The sequence below is a fragment of the Balaenoptera musculus genome, chromosome 5 (genome assembly GCF_009873245.2).
Source record: "Balaenoptera musculus isolate JJ_BM4_2016_0621 chromosome 5, mBalMus1.pri.v3, whole genome shotgun sequence".
Taxonomy (NCBI): Eukaryota; Metazoa; Chordata; class Mammalia; order Artiodactyla; family Balaenopteridae; genus Balaenoptera; species Balaenoptera musculus.
The window spans coordinates 104,288,674-104,313,807 of record NC_045789.1 but is presented as its reverse complement, the minus strand read 5'-3'; the positions used below and the strand labels follow the sequence as shown (position 1 = coordinate 104,313,807).

Here is a 25,134-nt window from a genome sequence, read left to right as displayed (position 1 = left end):
AACAAGACCCTTGCATTTCCATTTTGCACTGGGCTGCACATTCTGTACCTGGCCTTGACTCTGTCCATGGTCTCCAGGCCCCATGTGGTCTGGCAGTTTACTCCCCTTGTCTCCCTCTGCCAGTGACTTGGGTAATATTTGATAGAGGTCTCAAATACCCTGTTTACTATTTCTTTCCAACGCCAGTCACAATCCAGAGTTACTTTATGTATTCATTTCCGTAGTTGTCTCCCTGGCTAGAAAGTTCTATGATGGCTGGGAGCCTGTCTGGTCCTCCATCGCATCCCAGGGCTAGCGCAGGGCCAGTGCTGAGTATGGCTTCTGGAATGCACCTTCTCGGCTCTGCTCTGCCCGTGGTGTGGCATTGAGCAGTCACATCTCCTTGCTGAGGCTCTTGGGCTCCTTTGTCAACACTGTGCTGTGCCGTGTTCTGTGGGGTGACAGACGTGTAGCATCCAATACACAGTGCTACTGGCTGTCACTCGGGCCTGATTTTAATGGCTTTGGCTTTGACACCGTGTGGGCTGTGAGGGCAGCCCTACCAAATGGAAGGTCTGGGGTCCCCCAGGGAAATGTGGGTGCTGGAGGGGCCGTTAGCTTATCAGGGCATCCCGTTGGCCGCGTGACCAGCTCAGGCCTGGCCAGGCAGGCACAGAGGCCTGGAGGACCGCAGAGCACCATGCTTGGCTGTCACCTCCTCCAGGGGCTGTGCTACACCCCCAGGCTGGCTTGGGCACCAAAACTGGGCCCAGAGCTAGCAGTTCTGGGCAACCAGTGCTGTGCTAGTCCTTGGGGTGGGGAGGGAACCACTAACCTTTAGGGAGTCTGAAAGCCCAGTTTTCAGAGTGCGGTCCTTAGACCCTGCTCCTGAATCACCTGGGTGTGTGGATGAGACATCCAGGTCCCCTGGCCCCCTCCCCACAGGCCTCAAGCTTTGAGCTCTGTGCTCCCCCAGAATCCTGCCTTTGAATCAAGCACCAAGGTGACTGAGGCTCAGTCACACTTGCAGACCGAGGTCTATAGTTGCTTAGGTGGCGTAGTCTCACCTTGATGGGGCCAGGACTGGACCAGACAGAGCTACTCAATGAGAGGTGGTCACCTGGGAGCCTCACCTGGGAGCTTGGGAGACATGCAAATCAGATTCCTGGGGGTGGGCCCAGGACTCCGTCTTAACAAGCTTGCAAGTGATTCTGATGCAGCCCCTGTTGGAGAAGCCCTAGGTCAGTGTTGTGAATGGTGGGGCATCTTCGGGGTGAGCAGGTGCCCGGATCAGGGAGGGAGGCATCAGCAAACGCTGGCTGCCATCGTGTTTGAGTGCCCCAGGCAAGGGGGCACCAGCCCCTCTCTCTCTGCTGACCTGGCTTCCTTCCTCCCCCAGGATCCCAAGTGATGGTGGTTTACGCAGAGGAGGAGCTGAGCCCTGTGAGACTGATTAGCACGGCGGAGCTGGGAGCGGTGCCTGCTGGCTGGCGGGAGTGAACACAGGATCTCAGCATCTCAACCTGAGAGGAAGCATGTCTAAGAAAGGCCGGAGCAAGGGCGAGAAGCCTGAGGTGGAGATGGACGCGGTGCAGATGGCCAATGAGGAGCTGCGGGCCAAGTTGACCAGCATTCAGATCGAGTTCCAGCAGGAAAAGAGCAAGGTGGGAGGGACAAGGGCCTCCTGGCTCAAGTGAGGGGTGGGCTGTGAATTCCCGGTGGACAAATTGCCCCTGAGGTAAGTGTGAAGGGTGTGTCCCAGGACTGGGGTGGGGTTGGGCACTCCACCTCTCTGAGCCTCAGCTTGCCTCTCTTTAAAATGGGTGTAACATCAGTGGTGGTACAGAGACCACCTGGATGCGAATCCTGTCCGCTACCCCATCCCCCCCACCCTCCCCGACATTTGGCTCTGATCTCGGACAAGTTACTTCACTCTCCATACCGTAATTTCCCTCACCTGCAAGATGGGATCCTAACAGTACCACCTGATGGGCCGGTGGGCAGGAGTAAGGATGTAAATACATATATCAATACGTCAAACAGTGGTCCCCAACCTTTCTGGCACCAGGGACCCGTTTCGTGGAAGACAGGTTTTGCATGGATAGGGTCGGGGGATGGTTCAGGTGGTAATGCGAGCGGTGGGGAGCAACGGGGAGCGACAGGTGAAGCTTCGCTCGCCCGCCGCTCACCTCGTGCTGTGCGGCCCGGTTCCTAACAGGCTGCGGACCGGTACCGGTACCGGTCCACGGCCTGGGGGTTGGGGACCCCTGACATAAAGGGCTTGATTTGGAGCCTGGCTCTGTGATGGGAGCTGTTTTGCTCTCGTAAGGCAGGTATGAGCTTTGGAGCCAGTCAGTACGATGCCCCGTTGGGTGCCAATCAGACTGTTGGCGTGATGGGCAGCCAGTCACAGTGGGAGGACCCCAGGCTTTCTAATCATGCAGACCTGGCTTCAGACCTCACCTTGACCCCTGACTGGCTTCACGATCTTAGATGAGTGACATAAAGTCTCTGAACCTCCGTTTTCTCACGTGTAACATGGGATCATGATAACCACCCAGTTTAAGGTTGTCTTAAAGATCTTAGGTAATGTAAGCAAGAAAAGCCCATCCGGTGCCTGGGTGCTGCCGCAGTCCTCTTTGTTGGTGTGGTTCTGACCTGGGTGGTTTGAGGGCAAAAGCAGGTGGGGTGGAGGTGCTCTGCTAGCAGGGTGGAGCCGCCATTCGTGTGAGGAGAGAAGGAGGATGGTGTTTGGGCTTGCTCGTGGGGGGCCCGACTGAGGGGCTGGCCTTATACCCCAAGCCGTGAAGGTACCCTCCGGCCCTGCCCATAGCACCTGAGGGCGGGGAGGGACTGCTTGGGGGATGGCAGCAGGTGTCTGGTTGAGAGCTGGGACTCTGGCAGCAGCTGCAGGGCGGAGCGGGGTCCAGCTCCTGGATGGGGAGGGGGCTGGGGCTTGGTCCTTGGCTCTGACCCCAGCTCAGGACAGCTACGTGGAGAGCAGAGGCAGAGTCCCCGACCTGGGGCGATGAAGACTGGGCTCCTGGAGCCTGGGGACACACGTGCTGCCTCCCAGCCCCAGACGCTCAGAGTTCCGGGGCCAGTGCAGCCAGGGTCTTTCAGCACAGTTGCTGGTGGTGCCGGCCTGTCCACATCCTGTCCCGCTCAGGAAGGATTTGCCCGCCAGGATCCCCTGGGTGGTCAGCTGCACAGCTGGGCCTGGAGGGGCTGACCAGGAAGTAGCAGCAGCAGCTGTGGTTATGGGGAAAGCCGCACAGCCACCATCATTCGGCCAGGTCTCCGTCCCACCTCCACCACCTAACTCGCCTTGAGGCCTTGGGGCAAGCCAGGTAGCTGCCTTATGCCTCAGTTTCCCTATCTGTTAAATGGGGACATCTGATGTGTCTGCTTCCCTGGGTTGTTTAAGAAATGAATGAGAGAGTCATATCCGGGGCCTGGGCACTGCCTGTCACATGTAGTTACTCAGCGGTTGGCAGACACTTATGCGTCTGCTACACAGGCCACACCAGGTACCTTAGAGGGCCTCCTGACCCTCATAGTGACCTGTGAGGTCAGATGTGGCTTTCCCCACTTTATAGGTGAGCAAACTGAGGGTTGGAGAGGAGAGGTGGCTGGGCTGCCGTAACAAAGTACCACAGACTGGGGTAGGGGTTCAACAACAGAGACTTATTTCCTCACAGTCCTGGAGGCTGGGAGTCTGAGGTGTGGGCAGGGTTGGTTTTTTCCTGAGGCCTCTCTCCTTGGCTTGTAGACGGCCGCCCTCTCCCTGTGTCCTCACATGCTCTTCTCTGTGTGCGTCTGTGTCCTAATCTCTTCTTGTCAGGGCACCAGTTGTATTGAATCAGGACCCGCCCCCATGACCTCATTCAACTTAGTAACCTCTTTTAAGACTGTCTCCAAATACAGTCACATTCTGAGGGTCTGGGGGTTAGGACGGCCATTCAGGAATTTGGGGGGACACAGTTCAGCCCATCACAGCAGGTCCGCACAGTCACAGGTGTTGGCACTGGGTTGGAAGCCAGGCCTACAAGAAACCCAGTCTGTGCCTCCCCACGCACCTCCGGCCTCTCCGTGCCCTGGCTGCCCGTTTGCTCAGTCCAGCCACCTCGTGGCCCTGCCGGGGGGCTTATCCAGGCCGCCACTGGGAGAGTTTCTGTTCTCAGAGAATTCAGCAATGTGCTTACTGGCTGGTATGAGAAACATAAGTATAAACTTTATGACTGCATTTAACTGCTGTTTCTGTATGCTCTCATGATAACTGTTGCTGGTGTTGCGTTTACAGCGTTGTTACTTTAGCAGAGGAGTCCCCACTGAACACTGCAGGGCGAGGGCATGTGGGGAACGTACCTGTTGGTTCATCCACACATTCATCAAGCCCCCAGCCCCCCGCCCCGTGCCTGTGCTCTGGGCCTGGGCTGGGCGTTTGGAAGTGACTCAGAAATGGCCTGCCTTCAGGCAGGCTGGGTGCTCAGATCCTCAGGGAGCTAGCCGGATGACAGTACTTGGCATGTTGCACCAGAGATTTTAGGAAACCATGCAATGGTCAGAGTGGCCTGAGAAAGCTTTGCAGAGGTGGTCTGGAGCTGGCTCTGAAGGGTTTTGCTAGCTGGCACAAAAGGGAGCGGGGTTCACACCATCCCAAGTGTCCGGCATCACCTGGGAGCATCCTCAGCGCCAATCAGGGTGCCAAGGCCACTGGGGCAGAGTCCCTGACTTGTTGAGGCCCATGGCCTGGAGTGGGTGGGGGCAGAGAGGGCAGTGGTCAGCACATGGGCCCAAGCCAGGCCATGGAGGTTCCGGCTGCTGCCCACCACTCACCAGCTGGTGATTCATTTGTTCTTGCAGTGAGCAGCCCACCCTGGTCTGGATCTGCACTGGGCCAGGGACTAGTCCAGCTACAGAAGTGAATCGGGCTTCATTGCCCTCCAGGGGCTTCTGGCTGCAGTGGGTAGGCCGGGAGAGTTGGAATTCGGGTGTGATTTGTGTGGTGATGGAGGGAATAATGCAGGGCTCTGGGAGCCCAGCGGAGGCCCTGACCCAGTCGGGGAAGCCTTCCGGGCCTCCTGGAGAATGGAGGGAAGGTGAAGGCACAGGGACCAGGCAGAGGGACCAGCTAGCCTAGGAGCCAGGACCCATCTGGGGAAAGGCCAGTGCCCCAGCACCGCGGCCACCCTCATGCCCCAGGGAGTGGATGCTGTCATTCATTATTTACAAAACTGCCAGGCCCATCATCCTTTCGTTCTTTCCTGTGCTCAGTCCGTGGCTAGTTATTGAGCACCTACTGTGTGCCATGCTCTGTCCCAGAAGCTGGGTTGCCCTGGAGATCCTCTCCTGGAGCTAGTATCTAATGGGGGAGGTAGGGAACGAAGGCCAGGAGATTAACATGTAATATTTATTCCATAGTGAAAAGTGCCAAGAAAGTAAAGCAGGAGAAGCAGGTGGAGAGTCGTGGGGTTGCAGCAGGGGTGGCTTTTTTGGGAGGTGGTCAGCAAAGGGGTGCTGCAGGGGATGGGAGGGCAGGTCCTGCAGAGGCCTGGCTGGGAGCATTCCAGGCAGAAGGGCCAGCTTGGGAAAAGGCCGCAGGCGGGAAGGTGCCTGCATGTCTGAGGTGCAGCAGCTGGGGATGTGGCTTGAGCTGGGTGGTCAGGGAGGAGGACCGGAGAGCCATCAGCCGGGGTCAGTCCTGTGGGCCGGGGAGGACTTGGGCTTGTATGCTGGATGCCACAGAGCCCTCGAGGGTTTTTTTGTTTTCTTTCGTATTTTTACATGTATCAATTCAGTCATTTATATCACTATGAACACTTATTTTACACTTTGGCTTATAATCCAATACTACTTTATTTTGTTGCTCAAACTGTTCTAGCTTTGGCCACGGGGATCTCTTTCAGTTGACCCCTGTGTTCCTTTGCACCCCATCATTGTGGCATTTATTTATTAATTTATTCTTGGGTGCACCCTTACCTTCCAGTCCTGTAAGGTGCTCCAGGTTCGTCTTGTATATTCCCTGCCCCAGTCCTAGAGCCACTCATTTCTCCAAGGAGCCCTGGTCCCACTTATTAGAGAATGGCATGAGAAACCAAGATCTGGGCACTGGGTGTGCTCACCACTGCTGACATGTCATTGCTTCTAGGCTTAGCTGACAGAGCAAGGAAGTGTATGCGTGTATACTAACCGTGTATGTATACATATCTAAAATATTTCTAAATATAACATCTATATGTATATTAAGTTAAACATGAGTTCTTACTGATGTCCCCAGTCTAATCCACTACCACCTGGATCCTCTGACCTCCTCCCCTTGCTCATCTGTCCTCCCTCCAGCAGGGAGGGCCTGACCCCACCACCCATTTACTTAGTTATTCAGCACTCTAGTGGTTTCAGAACGGTTAACCTGCACCCTGTGGATTCAGAAGGCAGTAGAGGGAAACCTTCTAACGTGTGTGTTCAGAGGCCTGTGCTGGCCGCTGGGAAGGACTAAAGGGCGAGTGTGCGGGGGCAGAGGCAGGGCGATGGGTGAGAAGGTGACTGCCATGCTGCCGCGGGCTTGGACCAGGGTGGTCGCAGGGAACGGGGAAAAGTGGTCGAGGCCTGGATGTGGAGACCCAGCGCTGACAGATGGGATGAGGAGTGGGGGAAGGAGCCAAGTGGAGGCTGACTTCACTGTGCCCACTGGGGCGCTGGCGGTGCTGGCTCAGAGTTCTCCAGGCCAGCCCCTCCCACCTAGATGCCTGCCCTTTCTTGGTCACCTTGCTCTTGCCACATTTAGAGCCCAGATGCTGAGGCAAGGCTGGTAAGGGCCTCTCTCTCCTGCTGCACCTCTGGACTTGGGGGCGGGGCACAGCTTGGTGGCATCTGGCGGCGAGTCAAGTGGCACATGACTTTCGTAGACCTGCTCAACTCAGTGGAGTAAGGAGGGCGTGCTCTGTGCCCACCGGGGGCCACCCCCGCCTCACTGTGCCACACCTGGGTCATGGCGCCTGGGCTCGGCCCTCAGCTTTTCTAGGCAGAGCTGGTGGGACCCAGCAGGGCCTTCTCCCGCAGCCCATCCACCGTTAGCCTCCCTGCCCTACACACGGGTGTCACCTGGCCCATCTCAGCTGGCCCCCTTGGCCCCTCCCAGGGACAGGCCCGGCCTCCCCCAGGCTGCCCTGCACACACCTCTGCTCACGCTGGCCACATTCCTCCTTCCTTTACTACCTGGGACCAAACTTCCCTTTATCCGCTCATCCGCTTTCAGCTTTCCTCCTCCGAACAGTCTTTAAGGGGCAGCTGTTGATAGCCTTGTTTCACAGGGAAGGATCAGGAAGCTCTGGGAGGTTTGTATAGTCAGGGTTCTTCAGAGAGAAAAAGAACCAGTAGGAGAGCGAGATGGAGAGGGATTTGGTTTTTTTCAAGAAGGTGGCTCACATGGTCATGGAGGCTGACAAATCTGAAATCTGCGGGGCAGATAGGCTGGAAATTCGAGGGAGCATTGATCGCACAGTAATGAGGCAGAATTCCTTCCTCATTGGGGACCTCAGTCTTTTCTCTGAAGGCCTTCAACTGACTTGGTGAGGCCCACCCACATTATAGAGGCTCATCTGCTTTACTCCAGGTCTACTGATTTAAATGTTAATCACATCCTTAAAAATTCCTTCACAGCAACATCTAGACTGGTGTTTGGCCAAATGACCTGGTACCACAGCCCTGCCCAGTTGACACATAACATTAACCATCTCGAGGTTAAGTAATTTGCAGAGGGAAATGCACTCGTCAGTGCGGATTCGGATTCCGACAAGATCCCATCCCTTCGACTTCAAATCACTGTCAGCATCCCAGAAAGTTAGAACAGTGTTGCCTCCTTAGAAGGAGAATGCCAGAAGCATTTAGTTCCTCCCTGGGGAGATCACGTTAAATGTTTAAAGTTCTGGCTTCCTGGCACTCAGTCCCTTAGGAAGAGGCCAATTCTAGCTCTTGGGTGAGATGAGCCCTCTGACAGGTCCGGTCCCTGTTTTATTTCTGTGATTATGCATGTTTGATGTAAGGAGACATTGATCTTGTATCTTTGCCTGGCTGGGTTTATTTGCTCCTTTCCCTGCTGTTATGAGTAAGGATTTATCAACCTGAGTGACATCATGAAACTCCTCACCTAAAATTAATTTCAGCCTGTTGGTGTTCTATAGACTGGTCTGGGGGAAATGTTGCCACCTTGGAAGCAGCTTATCCATGAAAGACACATTGGTTTCTGTTCTTCGGAGATCGCTGTAATTTAGAAAACGAATGGGTTCCTGTGCAATATGTGTAATTGTGTGATATTTGAAATAAAGAGATCGAATAAAGCCTTTTGGAGTGTTTGAAGAAGACACTCCCTTGGCATATTTTACAAATAATGTTTTGTTTGCTGAATAGACGAATACCTTCTGGTGGGGATAGCAGCCTGGCACCTGCAGAGCACTGGCCCTGGGGTCAGGCGCCTGGGGGTGAAGACTGGCTCTGCCCCTTGGCAGCCCCTCATCCCAGGCAGGTCACCGGTGCATCTCTGATGCTCGGCTGCCTTGTGGCGAAGCAGTTACCTCCTTCCTGGCGCTGTGAGAGCTTCATGTGGGGGGGGGGGCACAGAAGCCCCCAGCCCGGGCAGGAGAGCCACTCAGCAGTGAGGGCACCTCCACCCCTGCCCCTCTCTACGTCCACCTGCTCGGCCTCCTCTGACTCCAGAGTTCAGGGCAAGGGCACTGGAAGTGTGTTTCTGGTTGACAATCTGTTCTGCTCTGATGAGACAGATGATTTCTGTGGGGCATATTTTGTGACTGATAAATTGTCCTTCCTCGTAAATCTCCAAATTGGAAGGGATGTCAAAGCCTTACTCTCCTCTCCAGCACCCTCAGATGTTTTTCCACGGCTGGGAAGATCTCGACAAAATAGTAGGGAAGACTCTGGGTGGGACTGATGGAGGTGGCGGGAGGGGGAATTGGAGTGTGGGGTCCGGGGGAGGGTCTCAGGGGTCTGTCACACACGAAGGGACACAGGGAGGTGGTGGCGGGCCTGGCCGGCTCCCCCAGCCCTGACCCTGACTGGCTCTCCCCCCGCGGCTGCAGGTGGGCAAGCTGCGCGAGCGGCTGCAGGAGACCAAGCTGGAGCGCGAGCAGGAGCAGCGGCGACACACGGCCTACATCTCGGAGCTCAGGGCTAAGCTGCACGAGGAGAAGACCAAGGAGCTGCAGGCGCTGCGCGAGGTGCTCATCCGCCAGCACGAGCAGGAGGCAGCGCGCACGGCCAAGATCAAGGAGGGCGAGCTGCAGCGGCTGCAGGCCACGCTGAACGTGCTGCGCGACGGTGCGGCTGACAAGGTGAAGACGGCGCTGCTGGCCGAGGCGCGCGAAGAGGCGCGCAGGGCCTTCGACGGCGAGCGCCTGCGGCTGCAGCAGGAGATCCTGGAGCTCAAGGCGGCACGCAAGCAGGCGGAGGAGGCGCTCAGCAACTGCATGCAGGCCGACAAGACCAAGGCGGCCGACCTGCGCGCTGCCTACCAGGCGCACCAGGACGAGGTGCACCGCATCAAGCGCGAGTGTGAGCGCGACATCCGCCGGCTGGTAAGTGCGCTACCCTCTCCCCTCACTGGCTCGAGTGCGTACCTGACCTTCCGCACACGCAGCCCATCCTCCCTGCACACACGCACCCTGCTCTTACGTACAAGCACCCTGTCTTCCCTGCACACATGCAAGCCCTCCTTCCACACACTCGGAGCCCGTCCGTCCATGATGTATGAGCCGTGTTCTCTCCACAAGCAAGTGCCCCAGTCCTCCCTCACGGAGCAGTAAATGCCGAGTTCTGGGGACCCACTGTGCTCCAGGCATGGTTCTAGACCCTGGGGTTCCAGCAAAGCCCCTGCCATCCTGGGCGTGGAATGGAAGCTTTGGCAGGCCTCTCCTGTCTGTGGAAGACACCTATGGAATTTCAGGACTGGAGGCAGAAGGACCAGGTGTCCTTTTGGAGTCCTGGCTCAGCTGTCCACCCCTAGACTGGTCACCAATCAGTGACAGAGCGTCAGTTCGCAGCTTAACAAGCCAGTACCAAGAATGGCAGAAGAGATGCACTGATTTTAAATGTCTAATGTATAGAAAATCTAAGCACATACCGATACTAAGTTCTCAGAAGTATTCCCCAGCCGCTTTTCTCTTTGTGTGTGTAGGAGCGGTGTTATCACATAATAGGAAGAGAAAGGCTTTGGAGAAAGTCTCTTCTGGGTGTGAATCCAGACTCCCTCACTTGTTAGCTGTGTGAGCCCAATCAAGTTGCTTATGGTCTCTAAGCCTCTGGTGCCTCACCTACAAAAGGAGGAACAATCACATATCTGTTACAACATTATGAGAATTAAGTTAACTAAAGCATCTATCAGCAGCTTATAGTTTGTGTAATAGAAGGCATGTAAAATATGTTCCTCTGTTACAGGAAATGTATATTTAAGGTAAATAAAATGGGGAAAAAACAAGTATTTGCACAAGAGACAGATTGAGCTTAATTTGAAACGAACCAAGGACTTGGTGTCTGTTTCCATTTCGGTGCCAAACAGAAATATCCCCAGCTCAGGTAGTCTCAATGTGTGGGAGCCACTTAGGAGAATAGAGTGAAAAGAATAAATGTCCATTTCTCCAGTTGTCCACACATTTGATAAATGTCCCTCGTCAGACAGGCCTCTTGGCAATGTGTTCAGAAAGTGGCCTGCGTTTTGTTTCTTTGTCAGCTGATTGGATTAGAAATGCAAGAAGGCTTCCAGGCTTCCACTTACACATTTAACATGCCTCTTAAGAAACAGTCAAGAAGAAAAGGCAATTATGGTCAACGTGGGGCTATTGGACACATTCTTTAGACCAGTTAGGATTAGGTCTGAGAAGACTCCCCCCAATACACAGGGGCTTAAAATCTGGAAGTTATTTCTCTTTCATATACAAAGTCTGTAAAGTGCTCCACAGAGTAGTGTAGGCCCCAGGGCCTCTTACCTTTCCCCTCAGAAGGGGCTCTAGGGTGTGGCCATGGTCCTCATGGCCCCTCATGCCATGGAGTGCCAGCCATCACATCTGCATCCCAGGTTGGCAATAGGAGGGCAGATGAAGGAGGGTATGGTCTTCATTTAAGAGCACTTTTCTTTCTGGAGGTTCCATATACCTCCACTTCCATCTCTTTGGCTGGAAGTTACTCACTCAGCCTCACCCAGCTGCAAGGGGAGCTGGGAAATGCATGGCAGCTCCTAACAAATCCTGGTGTGTCACTCTGTTCATTTCCTAGGGCTGCTGTAACAAACTCCATGGCTTAAAACAACAGGAATTTATTCTCTCACAGTTCTGGAGTCTAGAAGTCTGAAAACAAGGTGTCAGCAGGGCTGTGCCCCTCTGAAGGCTCCAGGGAAGAATCCTTTGTTTGCCTCTTCCAGGCTTGGGTGGTTGCCGGGAATCCTTGGTGTTCCTCGGCTTGCAGCTGCATTACTCCAGTCTCTGCCTCCACATGGCCTTCTCTTCCCCACGTGGCTGTGTCTTGTCATCTTCTTATAAGGACACCAGTTACTGGATCTAGGGCCCACCCCAATCTGTTATGATTTCATCTTAGTTACATCTGTAAAGACCCTATTTCTAATAGGATCACATTCTGATTTTCCTAATAGACATGAAATTTGAGGGGGACACCATTCATCCAACTACAGGTACCAAGGAGGGGACGAGAATGGATCTTGGGGTAGCAGCTTCTTTTTCATTCTCTGATGCTCCAAACTTTGCAAATGAAGTGGAACTAACAGAATTATTCACAAATTGGTGGGTTTGTTGGGAGCTGGCTAAACTGAGGTTTTCACTGAGGCGAGTGTCCTGATGGATGTGACTGCTGAGAAATGATGAGATTCTGTGCCTCTGGGGCTGAGAGAGGGCATAGTGAGGGCTTTGCAGGGGCTGACCTGAGTCTGAATCATGGATCTACTTCTGACTAGTGTGTGGGCACATTCACCTCTCAGGGCCTCAAGCTTATCTGTAAGATGGAGTAAATAATGTCTACTTTGAGGGTCTTTTGAAGACTGAGAGAGAGAGTGTCTCTTAAGTACAAATGTAGTCCCGAGCTCACACTAGCCTGTAAGTAAAAAGTGATAGCCATCATCCAGACTGTTGTTTTTTCCCTAACTGTATGTCAACTAGAATCTTATGGTTGCAAGTGACAGAAATTCCACCTCAAACTAGCTTAAACCATGAGTCTGTCGGCTCTCATGACTGAAGTAGCAGGACTAGCCTCGGGCATAGCTCCAGTGGCACTAATGATGTCACCCCGGACCCAGGTTTCTCAGGCTCTGCTGTGTCCCCTGATGCATCTTTCTCAGGCTCTGAGCTCTCAATGTGCTGGTGAGATGCCACCACTGTGCCAGACCCCACATCCTCACAGGAAACAGCCCAGTTGATTTACAATGTTGTGTTAGTTTCTGCTGTACAGCAAAGTGAAGCTGTTATACATATACATATATCCACTAATTTTTAGATTATTTTCCCATATAGGTCATTACAGAGTATTGAGCAGGGTTCTCTGTGCTATACAGCAGGTTGTTATTAGTTATCTATTTTATATATAGGAGTGTGTATATGTCAATCCCAATCTCCCAATTTATCCCTCCCCCCCTTTCCCCCTTGGTAACCATAAGTTTGTTTTCTACATCTGTGACTCTATTTCTGTTTTGTAAATAAGATCATTTGTACCATTTTTTTTAGATTCCACATATAAGTGATATCATATATTTGTCTTTCTCTGTCTGACTTACGTCACTCAGTATGACAATCTCTAGATCCATCCATGTCACTGCAAATGGCATTATTTCATTCCTTTTAATGGCTAAATAATATTCCATTGTATATATGTACCACATCTTCTTTATCCATACCTCTGTCAAAGGACATTTAGGTTGCTTCCGTGTCCTAGCTATTGTAAATAGTGCTGCAATGAACACTGGGGTGTGAGAGAAGCTCTTTCTTAGCTCCTAAGGAGAAACAGGAGGGTCCTAGCAACACCCTCTTCAGGTCTGTTGGCTCTGATTGGGTCATGTATCCATCCCTGAACCAGTTACTGTTAGGTGGCGGAGGCATGCAGGTGATGTGAGCCAATCAGGGCCTGCCCTGGGAACTTGGAGTGACTTCAGCCCCACCCCTCTCCTGAACCACATGGTGAGAGTGGGAGTGTGGGAGAAGGGGAAACGGATGCCGGGAGGCAACCCAGGAATGTCCAGCACACTCAGGTGATGGGGTTTGGGGAAGCTTGAGAAGCTCACTGTCAGAGGTTTACACTTCCTCAGGTCCTCAGGGCAGGGGGCAAGATCACTAAGAGCCCAGCCTGGGGGCCAGACCAGAGTCGACAAATAGTGAGAGTGCCTGTGTAGCTGTGTGAGCTGGCAGGTCTCCTGACCTGTGGAACCTCAGGACTCTGGCTGGGGAAATGTGACAACCTAGAAAATGTTGGCTCCAGAATCTATTCCACATCATCCATCCATTCCTGGATGCCGTCTCCACTAGTGGAGGCTGTTTTCTGGGAACCTTTCCCACATGATGGGGTGTAAGCCCTCTGCTCATTTCCTAGGATAAATGGGGAATCGGTGCTCTTCCAGGCTGAGAATTTGGATTTCCAGAGATGTCTTGCTTAAGATGCTGTTCTTTCTTGTGGGAGGAACTAGTGTAATGCAGTGGTGGAGGCAGCGCTTCTGGGCTCCAGTGCAAAGCCAGGAGTGTGCAGCTGGGATGCTGAGGGGGACGGACTGGAGCCCTACCTGTTAACTTGTAACACCTCCCCAACCGGCACCACTGATTCCCCTCGATTTATCTGTTTCTCCTAGCATTAATCATGCTCTGATCTACTCCGTGTTGACTTTTTTATTCTGTTTTCAGCTACCCTCCCCTCTGGAATGGAAGCTCTGAGGGCGGGGACTCTGATCTGTTTTGCTCATCAGTGTTTCCCAGCACCTGCTGATGGCACTCAATTCAGTATTTGTTGAATTAATGAAAGCATGTTTAAGTGGTTTCAATTAATGAACTCCTTTCACGTGGTTCACATTGCTTCTGGATTGAACTCTGCAGTGGCAGCAGTGTTTTCTGCATCATTAAGTGTTCTTCCCTACAGCGGGGAGGTGCTCCCACCTCCGGCTCTGAAGAGCAGGGAGCTGCGGGTGACCGTCACCAGGGGGAGCAGCGGGCACCTTCTGCAGCTGCTGAAGGAGGAGCTGCGCTGGGCACACCCTTGGCTGGAGTTCCGGGAAACTGTCACGGGGAGGTGGCTGGGGATACAGAGGGAAGGGGAGTATCCTTTTTTCTTCTGAAGAAAGGCCACTCAAAGAGCTTGTCAGAGCTCTGGGACTTTGCTTGAAAACCTCAGTCTGGAGGTTGGGGGTACCATTTGCTGCCTTCTGTAAACTGTATTTTATAAGTTTTTCATGGTCTGCTGTTTAAATCAGATAGCCTTCTGTTAAGCAGGAGCTAAAGTAGATTAATAGTGGCCGCTAACATTGACTGTGTGCTTGTAAGATGCCAGGCTCTGTGCTAAATTCTTCCCGTGGTTGAAGTCTTCCCCCAGTTGGACGGGGTGTTCTCAGTGTCCCCACATTACCGAGGCTGAGGCTAAGAGGGGTGGCCCAGTCTGCCCAGAGTCACACAGCAGGTAGGGGCGGGGATTTGAGTCAGCTTCTGTCTGCCCTCAGGGCAGGGCTCCTAACTAGCATTCTCTGCTGTAGCGATCTGTGTCTGAATGCGAGGTGTACGATTCAGAAGTAAGAGTTTCAGAATACCTGCCATCTAGCAGCCATCAGACTGCAGCCACTCCCTGCAGTGGTGAGCCCTAAGGAAACTCAGGGTGTGAAAATACAGGATACTGGCCCCACATAGCTGAGGTGCATATCAAAGGAATGATTTCAGTGAGCCCAGACTCTTACATCTTCCCATACATAGAAAAGCGCTAAATTCCTTAACTTGAGATATCTGGTTTTCTTTAATTAACAATAATCTTTTGATGTTCCCTACTACTTTGCCTTTGTCGCAAAAACTCCTATACATCATGGCTCCTCCCCTTGCCTCCTCCGAGCAGTTTCTCAGAGTTGCCTGAAACGCTGTCTCCTGGGCTGCGGTCCTCATTTTGCCCCAAATAAAACTTTAACTCGCAACTCTCACATTGTGCCTTTTTTTCTAAGTCAACAATGGCCTCCCCTCTATGTTTTTCTTCTTCGGTCTGTGTCTTCTCTTCCTCCTATGAAGACACTTGTTATTGGATTTAGGACCCACCCAGTTAATCCAGGACAATTTCCTCATCTTAAGATGCTTAATTACACCTGCAAAGACCGTTTTCCCAAACAAGGTCCCATTCACAGGTATCTGAAGTTAGGATGTGGACATGTCTTTTTAGGGACCACAATTCAAACCACTGCAGTATTCATTCATTCATTTCCTCAATATTTGCACACCTAATGGAAACAAACGTCTAGGAAAGACAGGAACTACTATTTATTGAGACCTACTATGCGCATGCAACAATTATAATTAGAGCTAGTGTTTATTTTATGCCTACTGCGTGCCAGGCAGTTTTTATGTGTTAATGTATTTCAACCTCAAAACATCCCTATTATTATCCCCATTTCACAGATGGAAAGCTGAGGCTTAGGAAGAAATCAAGTAACTAAACCAAGGTGACGGAGCCAATAAGTGGTGGCATCAGGGCTAGAACCCAGGCAGTCTGGGCCCAGTGGCCTTGCTCCTAAGCAGCCTGCCTGTCTCTGCTGTCCCCTTCAGTCCTCACAGCTCCCCTTCCAGGTGGATGTTCCTACATCCCCATTTTACAGGTGAGGAGCCTGAAGCTTAGAGAGGTTGAGTGACTTGCCAGAGGTCGCACAGCTTGCCAGTGGGGGATTAGTCTCCAGTTCATACTTTTGCACTCCATGCACAGTGCTTTTTCCTCTGCGCCAAGTTGTTTTATATCAGTTGGCTTTAACCTTTACGTTGGGTAATCAAGGTAGTATCCACGTTACATTGCCTTACATACAGGCCCGCTCATGGCGGGCACTCACAGGTATGTGTTAAATAAAGCCACATCATATAGACTTTATCCAGATTTCGTTGAAACCATCCTTACTAAAGCATTTGTATTCTTTTCAGAACTTTTTAACGTACCCTATCTCAAATAGAATTTATTCCTAAATCCCATGATGATAGTAATCACTGTAGCTGAAACTCTTATGATTTTTGTCAATTAATGAAACTCTAGTACTTGGGAAATTTTCTCTTTTAACACCTGTATTAGTTTCCTAGGGCTGCTGTTACAGAGTACCATCAACTGGGTGGCTTAAACAACAGAAATTTATTCACTCACAGTTTTGGAAGCTAGAGGTCTGAAATCAAGGTGTTGCAGGACCATGTTTTCTGAAGGCTATAGGGGAGGATCCTTCCTGCTTCTTCCAGCTTCTGGTGGCTCCAGGCGTTCCTTGGCTTGTGACCGCATCACCCCAGTCTCTGCCTCCGTTTTCTCCCTATGTGTCTGTGTGTCCCTCCTCTTATAAGGACACCAGTCGTTAGGGCCCACCCGACTCTACTGTGACCTCATCTTAACTAATTATATCCGCAAAGACCCTATTTCCAAATGAGGTCACATTCTCAGGTTGTAGGAAGGACATGGATTTGGGGGAGGGGCACCCCAGTATAACACCCTTACTGGGGCAGTTTCCCAGCTGTTGGCTTTGTGTCCAGAAACAGTCGAAGTGTATGGCCCGTGGCAGAAGCTCCCTCCTCCGTAAGCTTCTTTCTGCTTGGTTTCCTCTAGGGAATGTGGGACGAGGCTGGGCTGGGGGAGCTGGGGCTCACGCTGAGGCTCGAATGTGGGGAGGCTGAGGCGCTTTGGAGGCCCCAGAAGCATCCAGTCAGCTCTCTGACTGTGGGACCCTGAGAGACGTCAGGGCGGAGGGAGGAGGTCGGAGTGTCAGCTGCACACGGGAGTTAGCATGTTAGGTGAGGATGCAGCTGGCTGAGGAGAGGATACAGACTGGGAAGAGGGCCAAGCCTTGGGAACTACAGATTTCGATGGTGACCAGGGCAAGGCGAGAAGAAGATGGAAACAGTGAAGCCCCACAGAGGGCGGGAGGGTGGGAGCAGTTCACGTAGCTGGAGTGGGCGACAGTGTCAGATGGGGTGAGAAGGAGAGAGGATGGAAAATTGTTCAGTGAGTTTGCGGGCCAGGAGAGTGTTGGAGACGTTAGCAAGAGCTGTTTACTGGAGGGGTGGGGACGTGGCCAGACAGGAGTGGGAGAGAGGAGGACGACCAACTCTGTGAAGAAGCTGAGCTGCTGGAGGGCAAGGGGGTGAAGGCTGGAGGGCCCTGGCGGGTCAGGATTTGACTTTATTTCATTAAGGTGAGAGAGACACGAGCACTGATCAGTTTCGAGGGTAAGTGTCTGGCTGACCATATAGGTCGTTGAACCCACAGCTCTGTGCTCCTCTGCGCTGGGGGTGGTGACGGCGGAGCAGGGCCTGGGGTGTTCACTACGGTGTCTCTCTGTCCTGTGTTGCTGAGTTCAGCTGCCCCAGGTCCATGGACCTGCTGAACCTTTCCCTGGGCCTGAGAGCAGCAAGAGAGAGCTTTCCCTGGTCATGAACCCCTACAATTGAATGCTTATTCTTTCTCTTTCCAGATGGATGAGATCAAGGGAAAAGATCGTGTGATTCTGGCCTTGGAGAAGGAACTCGGCGTGCAGACTGGGCAGACCCAGAAGCTGCTTCTTCAGAAAGAGGCTTTGGATGAGCAGTTGGTTCAGGTCAGAGAGGCTGAGCGGTACCACGGTAGTCCAAAGAGAGAGCTCCCACCTGGCATAGGGGACATGGCCGAGCTCATGGGTGTCCAGGTGAGGGGCTCATGCAAGCACTGGGGCCTCAGAGCTGACCACCTACCTGTCCTTCCTCCTACTGGTCATTCTTCTGGCGAACTTGCCTGCCTGCCTTTCCCCCACCCCTCCCCCCTCCCTCCCATCCATCTGCGCATCCTTCCTTCCCTCCCTTACCCCTTCCTCCCCAAACGTGGAGCTCAGTTGAAAAGGAGTGAAAACATGAGTGCCGAGTATACAGTGAGAGCTCAGAAAGGGACCCAGTCAGGACAGGACATGGCTTAAAGGCAGAGCTCTGCCCATGAGGAGCGCTCAGCCAGCAGAGAGGGCACCTGGGGCCACAGCTTGGTACTTCACAGGCACAGAGGAGGCCAAAGCTGCATGCATTCATTCATTCACTCATTCATTCATTCACTAAATACTCAAGTGTCTGTTGAGCGTGCTGTGTGCAGACACCACATGAGGTGCTGGCGTCTCAGTGGTGAGTGAGGTGGGCACAGTGCCTGCCCTCGAGGAGCGTCCTGGAACGTCTATGATTGTGCCTCTGTCAGAGATGCTTGGCGGGCAGGGGCTCGGACGGGAAGGTCCCCAGATACCACGTTCAGGTGTCAGGGAGCCTCTGGCGGGTTTGAGGTCTTGTCGCCTTTGAGATGAAGTCTTTCCACATGTTGCTTGACTTGGGGGAGCCCCAACATGGCGCATGGTCCTCCTAGTGAGGAGCTCACCTTTGTCGTCAGAGTTTTCCACAAGGGTCCACAGAGCGCCTTGAGTCAGTTAAGCTTTTTCAAAGTATGTTTGTGTCTTGCTTCTTTTTTAGGATCAGCATATGGACGAGCGAGATGTGCGGCGATTTCAGCTAAAAATTGCCGAACTGAATTCGGTGATACGGAAGCTGGAAGACAGAAATACCCTCTTGGCAGACGAGAGGAATGAACTGGTAATCAGCCCCCAAGAGACAGACGGTGCCTTGGGATGCAGGAAAGCAGCCCTGGGGCCACAATCCACACCCTAAACAGGAAGTTAATGCACAGGCCATCTGGTTTTCTCTACTTTCCTTCTAATTTCTTCCTGATTAAAAATCTAACACACGCTTGTTGAAGAAACCTGTTAGTGCCCTTGATTCTGCAGGAATTTATCCTGAGCTGACAATCAGAGAAGTTCAGTGAGGGGTATGGAGAGGGTTTTCATTGCAGTGTTGTTTATAGTAGCAACCAAAACCGAACCAAAACAAAACCAAACCCCACCTAAGTATTGATCAAAATAATGATGGAACATTTATGCAATGAATTGCATGCAGTCATTAAGAATGATGTTATAGGTCACATTTATTTGCCATAGAAATTTGTTCACAATGAATTAAATGATAAAAGCAGTTTACAGAACAAAAATACATTGTCATCATCCTGGATATTGGAAGTTGTTTTAGGTGGTGTGATTATGGATAATTTTTACTTTTTGCTTATCTATTTACTTTCTTTTGCATAAAAGTTCACATATTTCTAATTTTAAAAGTAGTGAATGTGAACTTCTGGTTAAAAAAAATAAATCTCTAGTAAAAATAGCAATTTCTTGAATATGTTTAAATTCGCTGGATAAACAATTAACCTAATTTTTATGTAGTGGTAGTCAACACGTACAAATGTCTTGACAAACGTCTCGTAATATTTCTCTTTATTCTAAATTTTATTATGAAAGTAAGTGTATCAATATATTTGAAAAACATGGGAGATGAAAAGTGTTAATAAGTGTCACCTCTTCACAATTTTAACAGGATCAGAATAAATTCATTTCCTTCCAGTATTTTTAAAGGCATATTTTTATATAGTTTTCATCAGACTGTACATCTAATATTATGTCTCCACTTTTCACTTAAATATTCATGAGCTTAAAAAAAAAAATCCCTCATGAGAGGCAAAATAGTTTACTAAGTGGATTAGAAAAAAAAATAGCTTGCTTGAAACAATTCAGACCTTCTGAAGTGTTTAAAGTAAGAATCAATAAGCTGGCCAGCACCGGGATCTTAAAATCATGAGGTAACTTCTGTTAACAGTTTGAGGTGATTCTTACATGTTTTTAATGCTTATGCAAATATTTTGACACCCACGAAGAGCCTTTTTTTTATTGTTTTGTGGTTACAAACGGGATATTTTCCCTATGTAATATTGTTCTGCAACTTGCTTTTTTCACTTGCTGTATCAATTACAGCGCTCCCCAGCAATGCATGAAGATCTACCTTTGTCTTTGTAACAGCTGCATCATACTCTGTTGTGTAGACAAACCATGGTTTATTCAACCATTCCTCTACTGGTGAAGATTTAGGCTGTTTCAGGTTTCTTTGCTGTTGTAAACAATGCCTCACAGAAGATACATTTCTGTCTTTACCGACTTGAACCTTTATTTCTGCAGGATAGATTTCTAGAGGTACAATGTATGAGTCAAGGTACATGTTATATTTCAATGGCTACCATCAGTGTTTTAACTTTCACAGCCTGGTAACGAAAAGCAGGGGTCTGCAGTCAGTCCCTTGTGTTTGGTTCTTGGTTCTGGCACTTTCTGTGTGGTACATCACCCACCTCTTTGTAGCCAGGTTCTTTGTCTGTGAAATGGGGATGGGGATGGGCCCCCTCCTAGGGTGATGGTGAGGGTTAAATGAGAGGGGATGCCTGGGAGGGCCGAACATCGTTTTGGACACATGGCGAGTACTCGATAGATGCAGTGGTTCTTGTGATTGTCGTGATATTGATAAATATTTTAAATTGTTTATAATTTTCATCCATTAAAATAACCCTGCGAAGACTATCACTATGCATTTAGTTCTCATAACAAGTCTCTGAGGCAGATACTACCATTATTCCCATCTTACAGAAGAGGGAACTGAGGCTGACAACTCGGCCGTGGTCATGCAGCTAGTGTGTGTGTCACGGAGGACACTGTACTCAGGAGGAAGAGTGGGTGCCTCTAATGGAGCAGCCTCCCGGTCCCAGCTCGCCCTCCCCCTCCCCGTCATCTCTCATGTCTCTGTCTCGCTGGACTGGCCTCCACACAGCAGTCAGAGTGGTGGATTGTTCTAGAAGGCCGTGCTGACCACAGAGTGCTCCTGCCTCAAAGCCCTGGGCGCGGCAGGAGTGCGGCTGCAGGTGGAAACAAATGGCAGAGCTCTCAGCTCCCTACGTCAGACCTCAGCATGCCCGCCCCTTCTCTGCCCATCCCCCAAGCTCCGCGCTCCCACTGCACTCAGTGACGCGCCGTCTTCTTGCCCGTTCTGAACCCCTGGATGTGTGGTTTCCCGGCCTGGCGTGTCCACCGGCGCCTGTCTCACTGTGTTCTTACCTCTGTCACCGTCTTTGTCCTCTTCTCCCGTCTGTTGGACGGTCACCCTGTCGTGTCATCCCTTTGACCCAGCTCCCAGCACAGGGCCCGGGCCCCAGCGGGGCTCCCCAGATGCTGATGGGATGAGAGAGACTGGAAGGACACCCCGTCAGTCATAGGGGCTGTGCTCGGAGGACTCAGGGCGCGGCTCCAGGGCTGGACGGAGCCCTGAGCATTGAGGCTGGCACAGAGCAGGGCCAAGGGATTGTCTGTTGTCTGAAAAGTGTTGTGCTTTAGGCTAGGTCTCTACCTGGGGAGGAATGGTGGCCAGGAGGAGCTAGGTAGCTGGATTGACCTTTATGCATGTGACCTATGACCTCTGGGGGTCATGCCCGGAGGTAAAGGAAGTGTGGACGAGGCTCAGGCCACTTGCCGGCGGGGACGACCTGAGGGAGATCTCTGGGCCTCCGTGTTGGGCTGCACCCCCTCCTCTTGCCCTGCCCGAGGCCCTCTGAGGCTCAGGTGGGAACCTGCATTTGGAAGCCAGGTGTCTGTGGGCTCTTCGTGGTGTTTGCACCACCCAGGAAATGTGGTCCCAAGCAGTGGCAGCTCCAGGCCAGGGGGGATCTCCACTGGCCTCTGAGGTTGGGTCTTACAGCTGCTGCCCTCTCTGTGTGACCACAGCTGAAACGATCCCGTGAGACCGAGGTCCAGCTGAAGCCCCTGGTGGAGAAGAACAAGCGAATGAACAAGAAGAATGAGGACTTGCTGCAGAGCATCCAGAGGATGGAGGAGAAGATCAAGAATCTCACGCGGGAAAATGTGGAGATGGTAAGTCATCGTCTCGGAGTCCTTGTCTCTGCCCGGGCTCCTCCAGCTCCTGGCCCTCACCGTACACATTCTGTGGGGCCACCTCCTACCCGCCTCATCCAGGAAGCCTGCCGAGCAGTCTCAGTCTGCACCCGTCCCTCCTGCCTCTGTTCTCCACAATTCACAGCACCGTGGGTGTCTGTGCCTGACGGAGAGCCCGGGGCAGTCAGACAGTGGGTCTGCGCCTCCGCTCTGCCGTCTCCACCCAGGGTCCTTAGGCCCAGCCCTCATTCTCTCAGCTTCCTCATCTGTGAAATGGGAATGAAAATATCAGTGCTGTGGGTTTAGAGAGAGGATGGAATGATGGCATAAAACGTTCTCACAGAAAACCTGGTGCACTGAGGAAGCTCAGTATGTGAACGATTACAATTTTGCTCTAAGTGCTTTGAATTTGGGCCTTTTATTTGCTCCAACAAGAATGACTGGTCTTTGTGGTCAGGGTGGTGTCTTGCAGTTGATGGTTTAAGGAATACTCTGAGGTTCATTGTCCAAACTAGTGTCAGTCATGCCCATTTTACAGCTGAGAAGACTGAGGCTCCGGGAGACAGAACACCCTTCTCCCATGCCCTGGCAGGTCCAGGTGTGAGTGTGTGTCGTTACCATGTGTTCCGTGCTCTCTTTCCCCAGCGACCAAGCTTTCCAGGCTTGGTGCAGACACCCACCTCTCCCCGCCCCAGTGCCCACCCAGCCCTTTCTGTCAGCATCGGGCACAGTCAGCCACACCTCGGGCCTGGCTCCGGTCTGCAGCTGTCCACTCCTCCAGCCTGACGACCAGGGGGCTCTCATCCCTCCCTCCATTCTTCCATCCCGTATCCCCAAGCCCACACTCCATGCCCTGACGCGCACGGTGGGTTCCTATCAAGTGTTGTGGGTGAGTGGCCCTGCAGTGCCCTCTCTTCCCTTGGCTGCAGAAAGAGAAGCTGTCGGCACAGGCGTCCCTGAAGAGGCACACGTCCTTGAATGACCTCAGTTTGACAAGGGACGAGCAGGAAATCGAGTTCCTGCGGCTGCAGGTGCTGGAGCAGCAGCATGTCATCGACGATCTCTCGCTGGTAAGTCTGCATGAGCATGAGTGACAGCCCTCCGTGGGGCGCCATGAGACCCAGGCCTTGGGGATGGCATCAGGGCTGCAGGGCGATGCTGCTGGCGGGGTGGGATCTCACAGAGCTCCTCCTGGTGATGGGCACCTTGCTGCTTTGTTCTTCCAGAAAGCAGCCTCCACTTCGTTTATACGACATCACTGGTATCTGGGAGCCGTTTTCATGGCTACTCTTTTTCTCAAATCTTATCCTTAGTTTGCTGCCATTGAGAAGCAACATCAGTTTTTAGAGTGGGCATCAGAGTGGGCATGATCTGTCCCCAAGAAATCTATTTTTTTTTCTTTTAGCCTAGTTGTTGCAGACTGTGAACTTGAAAACTGGAACCTTATAATCAGAGCAGAATTTGAAGGACTTGTTAAGACTGTGTGTGTGTGTGTGGGGGGGGGGGGGATCATTAAGGGGGTTGTGAGTATGTCTTAAGTAGGTGGAGTGAGAGTTACATCCAGAGAATTCTGCATCTCTTTGTGGAAGGAGCTTAGGAACCAGGAAGGGAGCATCTATAGTGAGCTTTAGTTGCATCTTAGAAGCAAAGTGTGTTCTGCTTGCCCAAGGGGGTATGTGATGCTTCCATTAGTGGATCTTCAAAAAGTAGAAAAGCCAGTGATCAAAATTCTAGAAAAGGCTTTGACTGTAATTGTCCAATTAACTTTGTTTGCCTATCTCTCTATCTCTACTCCTTCCTTCTTTCCACTCACCCATCCATCCTCCCTCCCATCCCTCCATCCATCTTCCCATCCTCCCCTTCTTCCACGCATCCCTTCTTCCCTCCATCCCACCTTCATTCCAACCGTCATCTAATCAGTTATCCTTCCATTCATCTTTGCTTCATTACACGAAAGTCTTTATGCCACATAAGATGAAAAAAACACATCCAACAAAACAATGATAGAGTTGAAAGAGGAAGATTAACAGATAAGACTAGAGAAAATGAAGATAGCAGCATCAGTTAAGATCAGGAGGGACACATGGGTGGACCATGTGGGCTGTAGCCAAGCACCAGATTTGTCTCTGGGTTTCCTGGCAGCCAAAGAGAATAGGAACATTTGATTAGGAAGGAGAGAATGTACTGGTTTTATCTGGGGCAGAATGCTGCTACTCCTGCTACTACTCGGTGGGTGCCATTTCTACTGACAAGAAACACAGGCACCCACAGTCTCGGAAGGGCAGGTTCCAGCCCATATAGCAAAGGAAGAACCTGAGAATCAGAAATGAGGTGTGTCACCTGACCAGGAGGAGGCCCCATGGGGATTTGGCCCCAGCTCTGTCTGAGATCAAAGCTGCAAGGTTTTTTATTTTCTGCTGGGATCACTGACAGCTGATGTCTAGTCAACACTGCCTAAAGTTTTATAGCTTACAGCCTCAGAGGCAGACAGGCAGGACTGGCAAATCTTGGCATTTTTTCTGGGATGGTCCAAGTCCAGTTAACGGTGTGGCTCTGTAGCTGTCAGTTCTGAGAAGCAGCCATGCCTTGGGTGCTCAGAACCTGGACTGACCCAGGCCTGGTGCAGACAGGTAGGCACAGCAGCATTGTAAGTTATGCCCTCTGAAGTCAGCTGGGTTGGTGGATGTGATGTGAGACTGGCTGAAAATCCCAACAGTTGTGTTTCCTTCTAGGAGAGAGAACGGCTCTTGCGCTCCAGAAGACATCGTGGGAAGGGCCTGAAGCCACCCAAGGTGAGCGTGCGATGGCGCAGCTGCCCTGCTTTGGCTCCATGCCAGGGTCTGCAGGGCGGATGGTCCAGGCATGGGGGAGAAGTGAGCAATCCACAGAGGGGCCCTAAAGGCAGACACACTCACATCTCTGCATATTCGATGGTGAAAAACCTGTTATAACTACCTCTCAAAGCAACGTGGGCCTGCTTATTGTAATTTATTCATGGAAAATTTACAGATGAATTCTGTATTTAGGCGTCAGGGGATGCTCACCCAAAATTAAAAACATAAATACTTAGATCTTTTGAAGGATTTAAAAGATACTTAGTCTTGGTTTATAACATCTATATCCTGTTT

At 51.6% G+C, this 25,134-nt stretch overlaps 1 protein-coding gene across 2 annotated transcripts in view; it reads left to right on the top strand.

Annotated features, from left to right (window-relative positions):
• Positions 1–25,134, top strand: part of JAKMIP1 (janus kinase and microtubule interacting protein 1) — a 92,496-nt gene that overhangs the window by 47,836 nt on the left and 19,526 nt on the right. The window contains exons 2-8 of one of the 2 annotated variants that reach the window (XM_036853030.1): positions 1,379–1,643; positions 9,075–9,569; positions 17,657–17,866; positions 18,663–18,782; positions 21,839–21,985; positions 22,936–23,076; positions 24,739–24,798. In XM_036853030.1, coding sequence (XP_036708925.1) covers positions 1,515–1,643; positions 9,075–9,569; positions 17,657–17,866; positions 18,663–18,782; positions 21,839–21,985; positions 22,936–23,076; positions 24,739–24,798 — 1,302 coding nt within the window. In that variant the 5' untranslated portion in view covers positions 1,379–1,514. The remainder of the gene's footprint in view (positions 1–1,378; positions 1,644–9,074; positions 9,570–17,656; positions 17,867–18,662; positions 18,783–21,838; positions 21,986–22,935; positions 23,077–24,738; positions 24,799–25,134) is intronic. The other variant, XM_036853031.1, reaches the window with a different exon arrangement.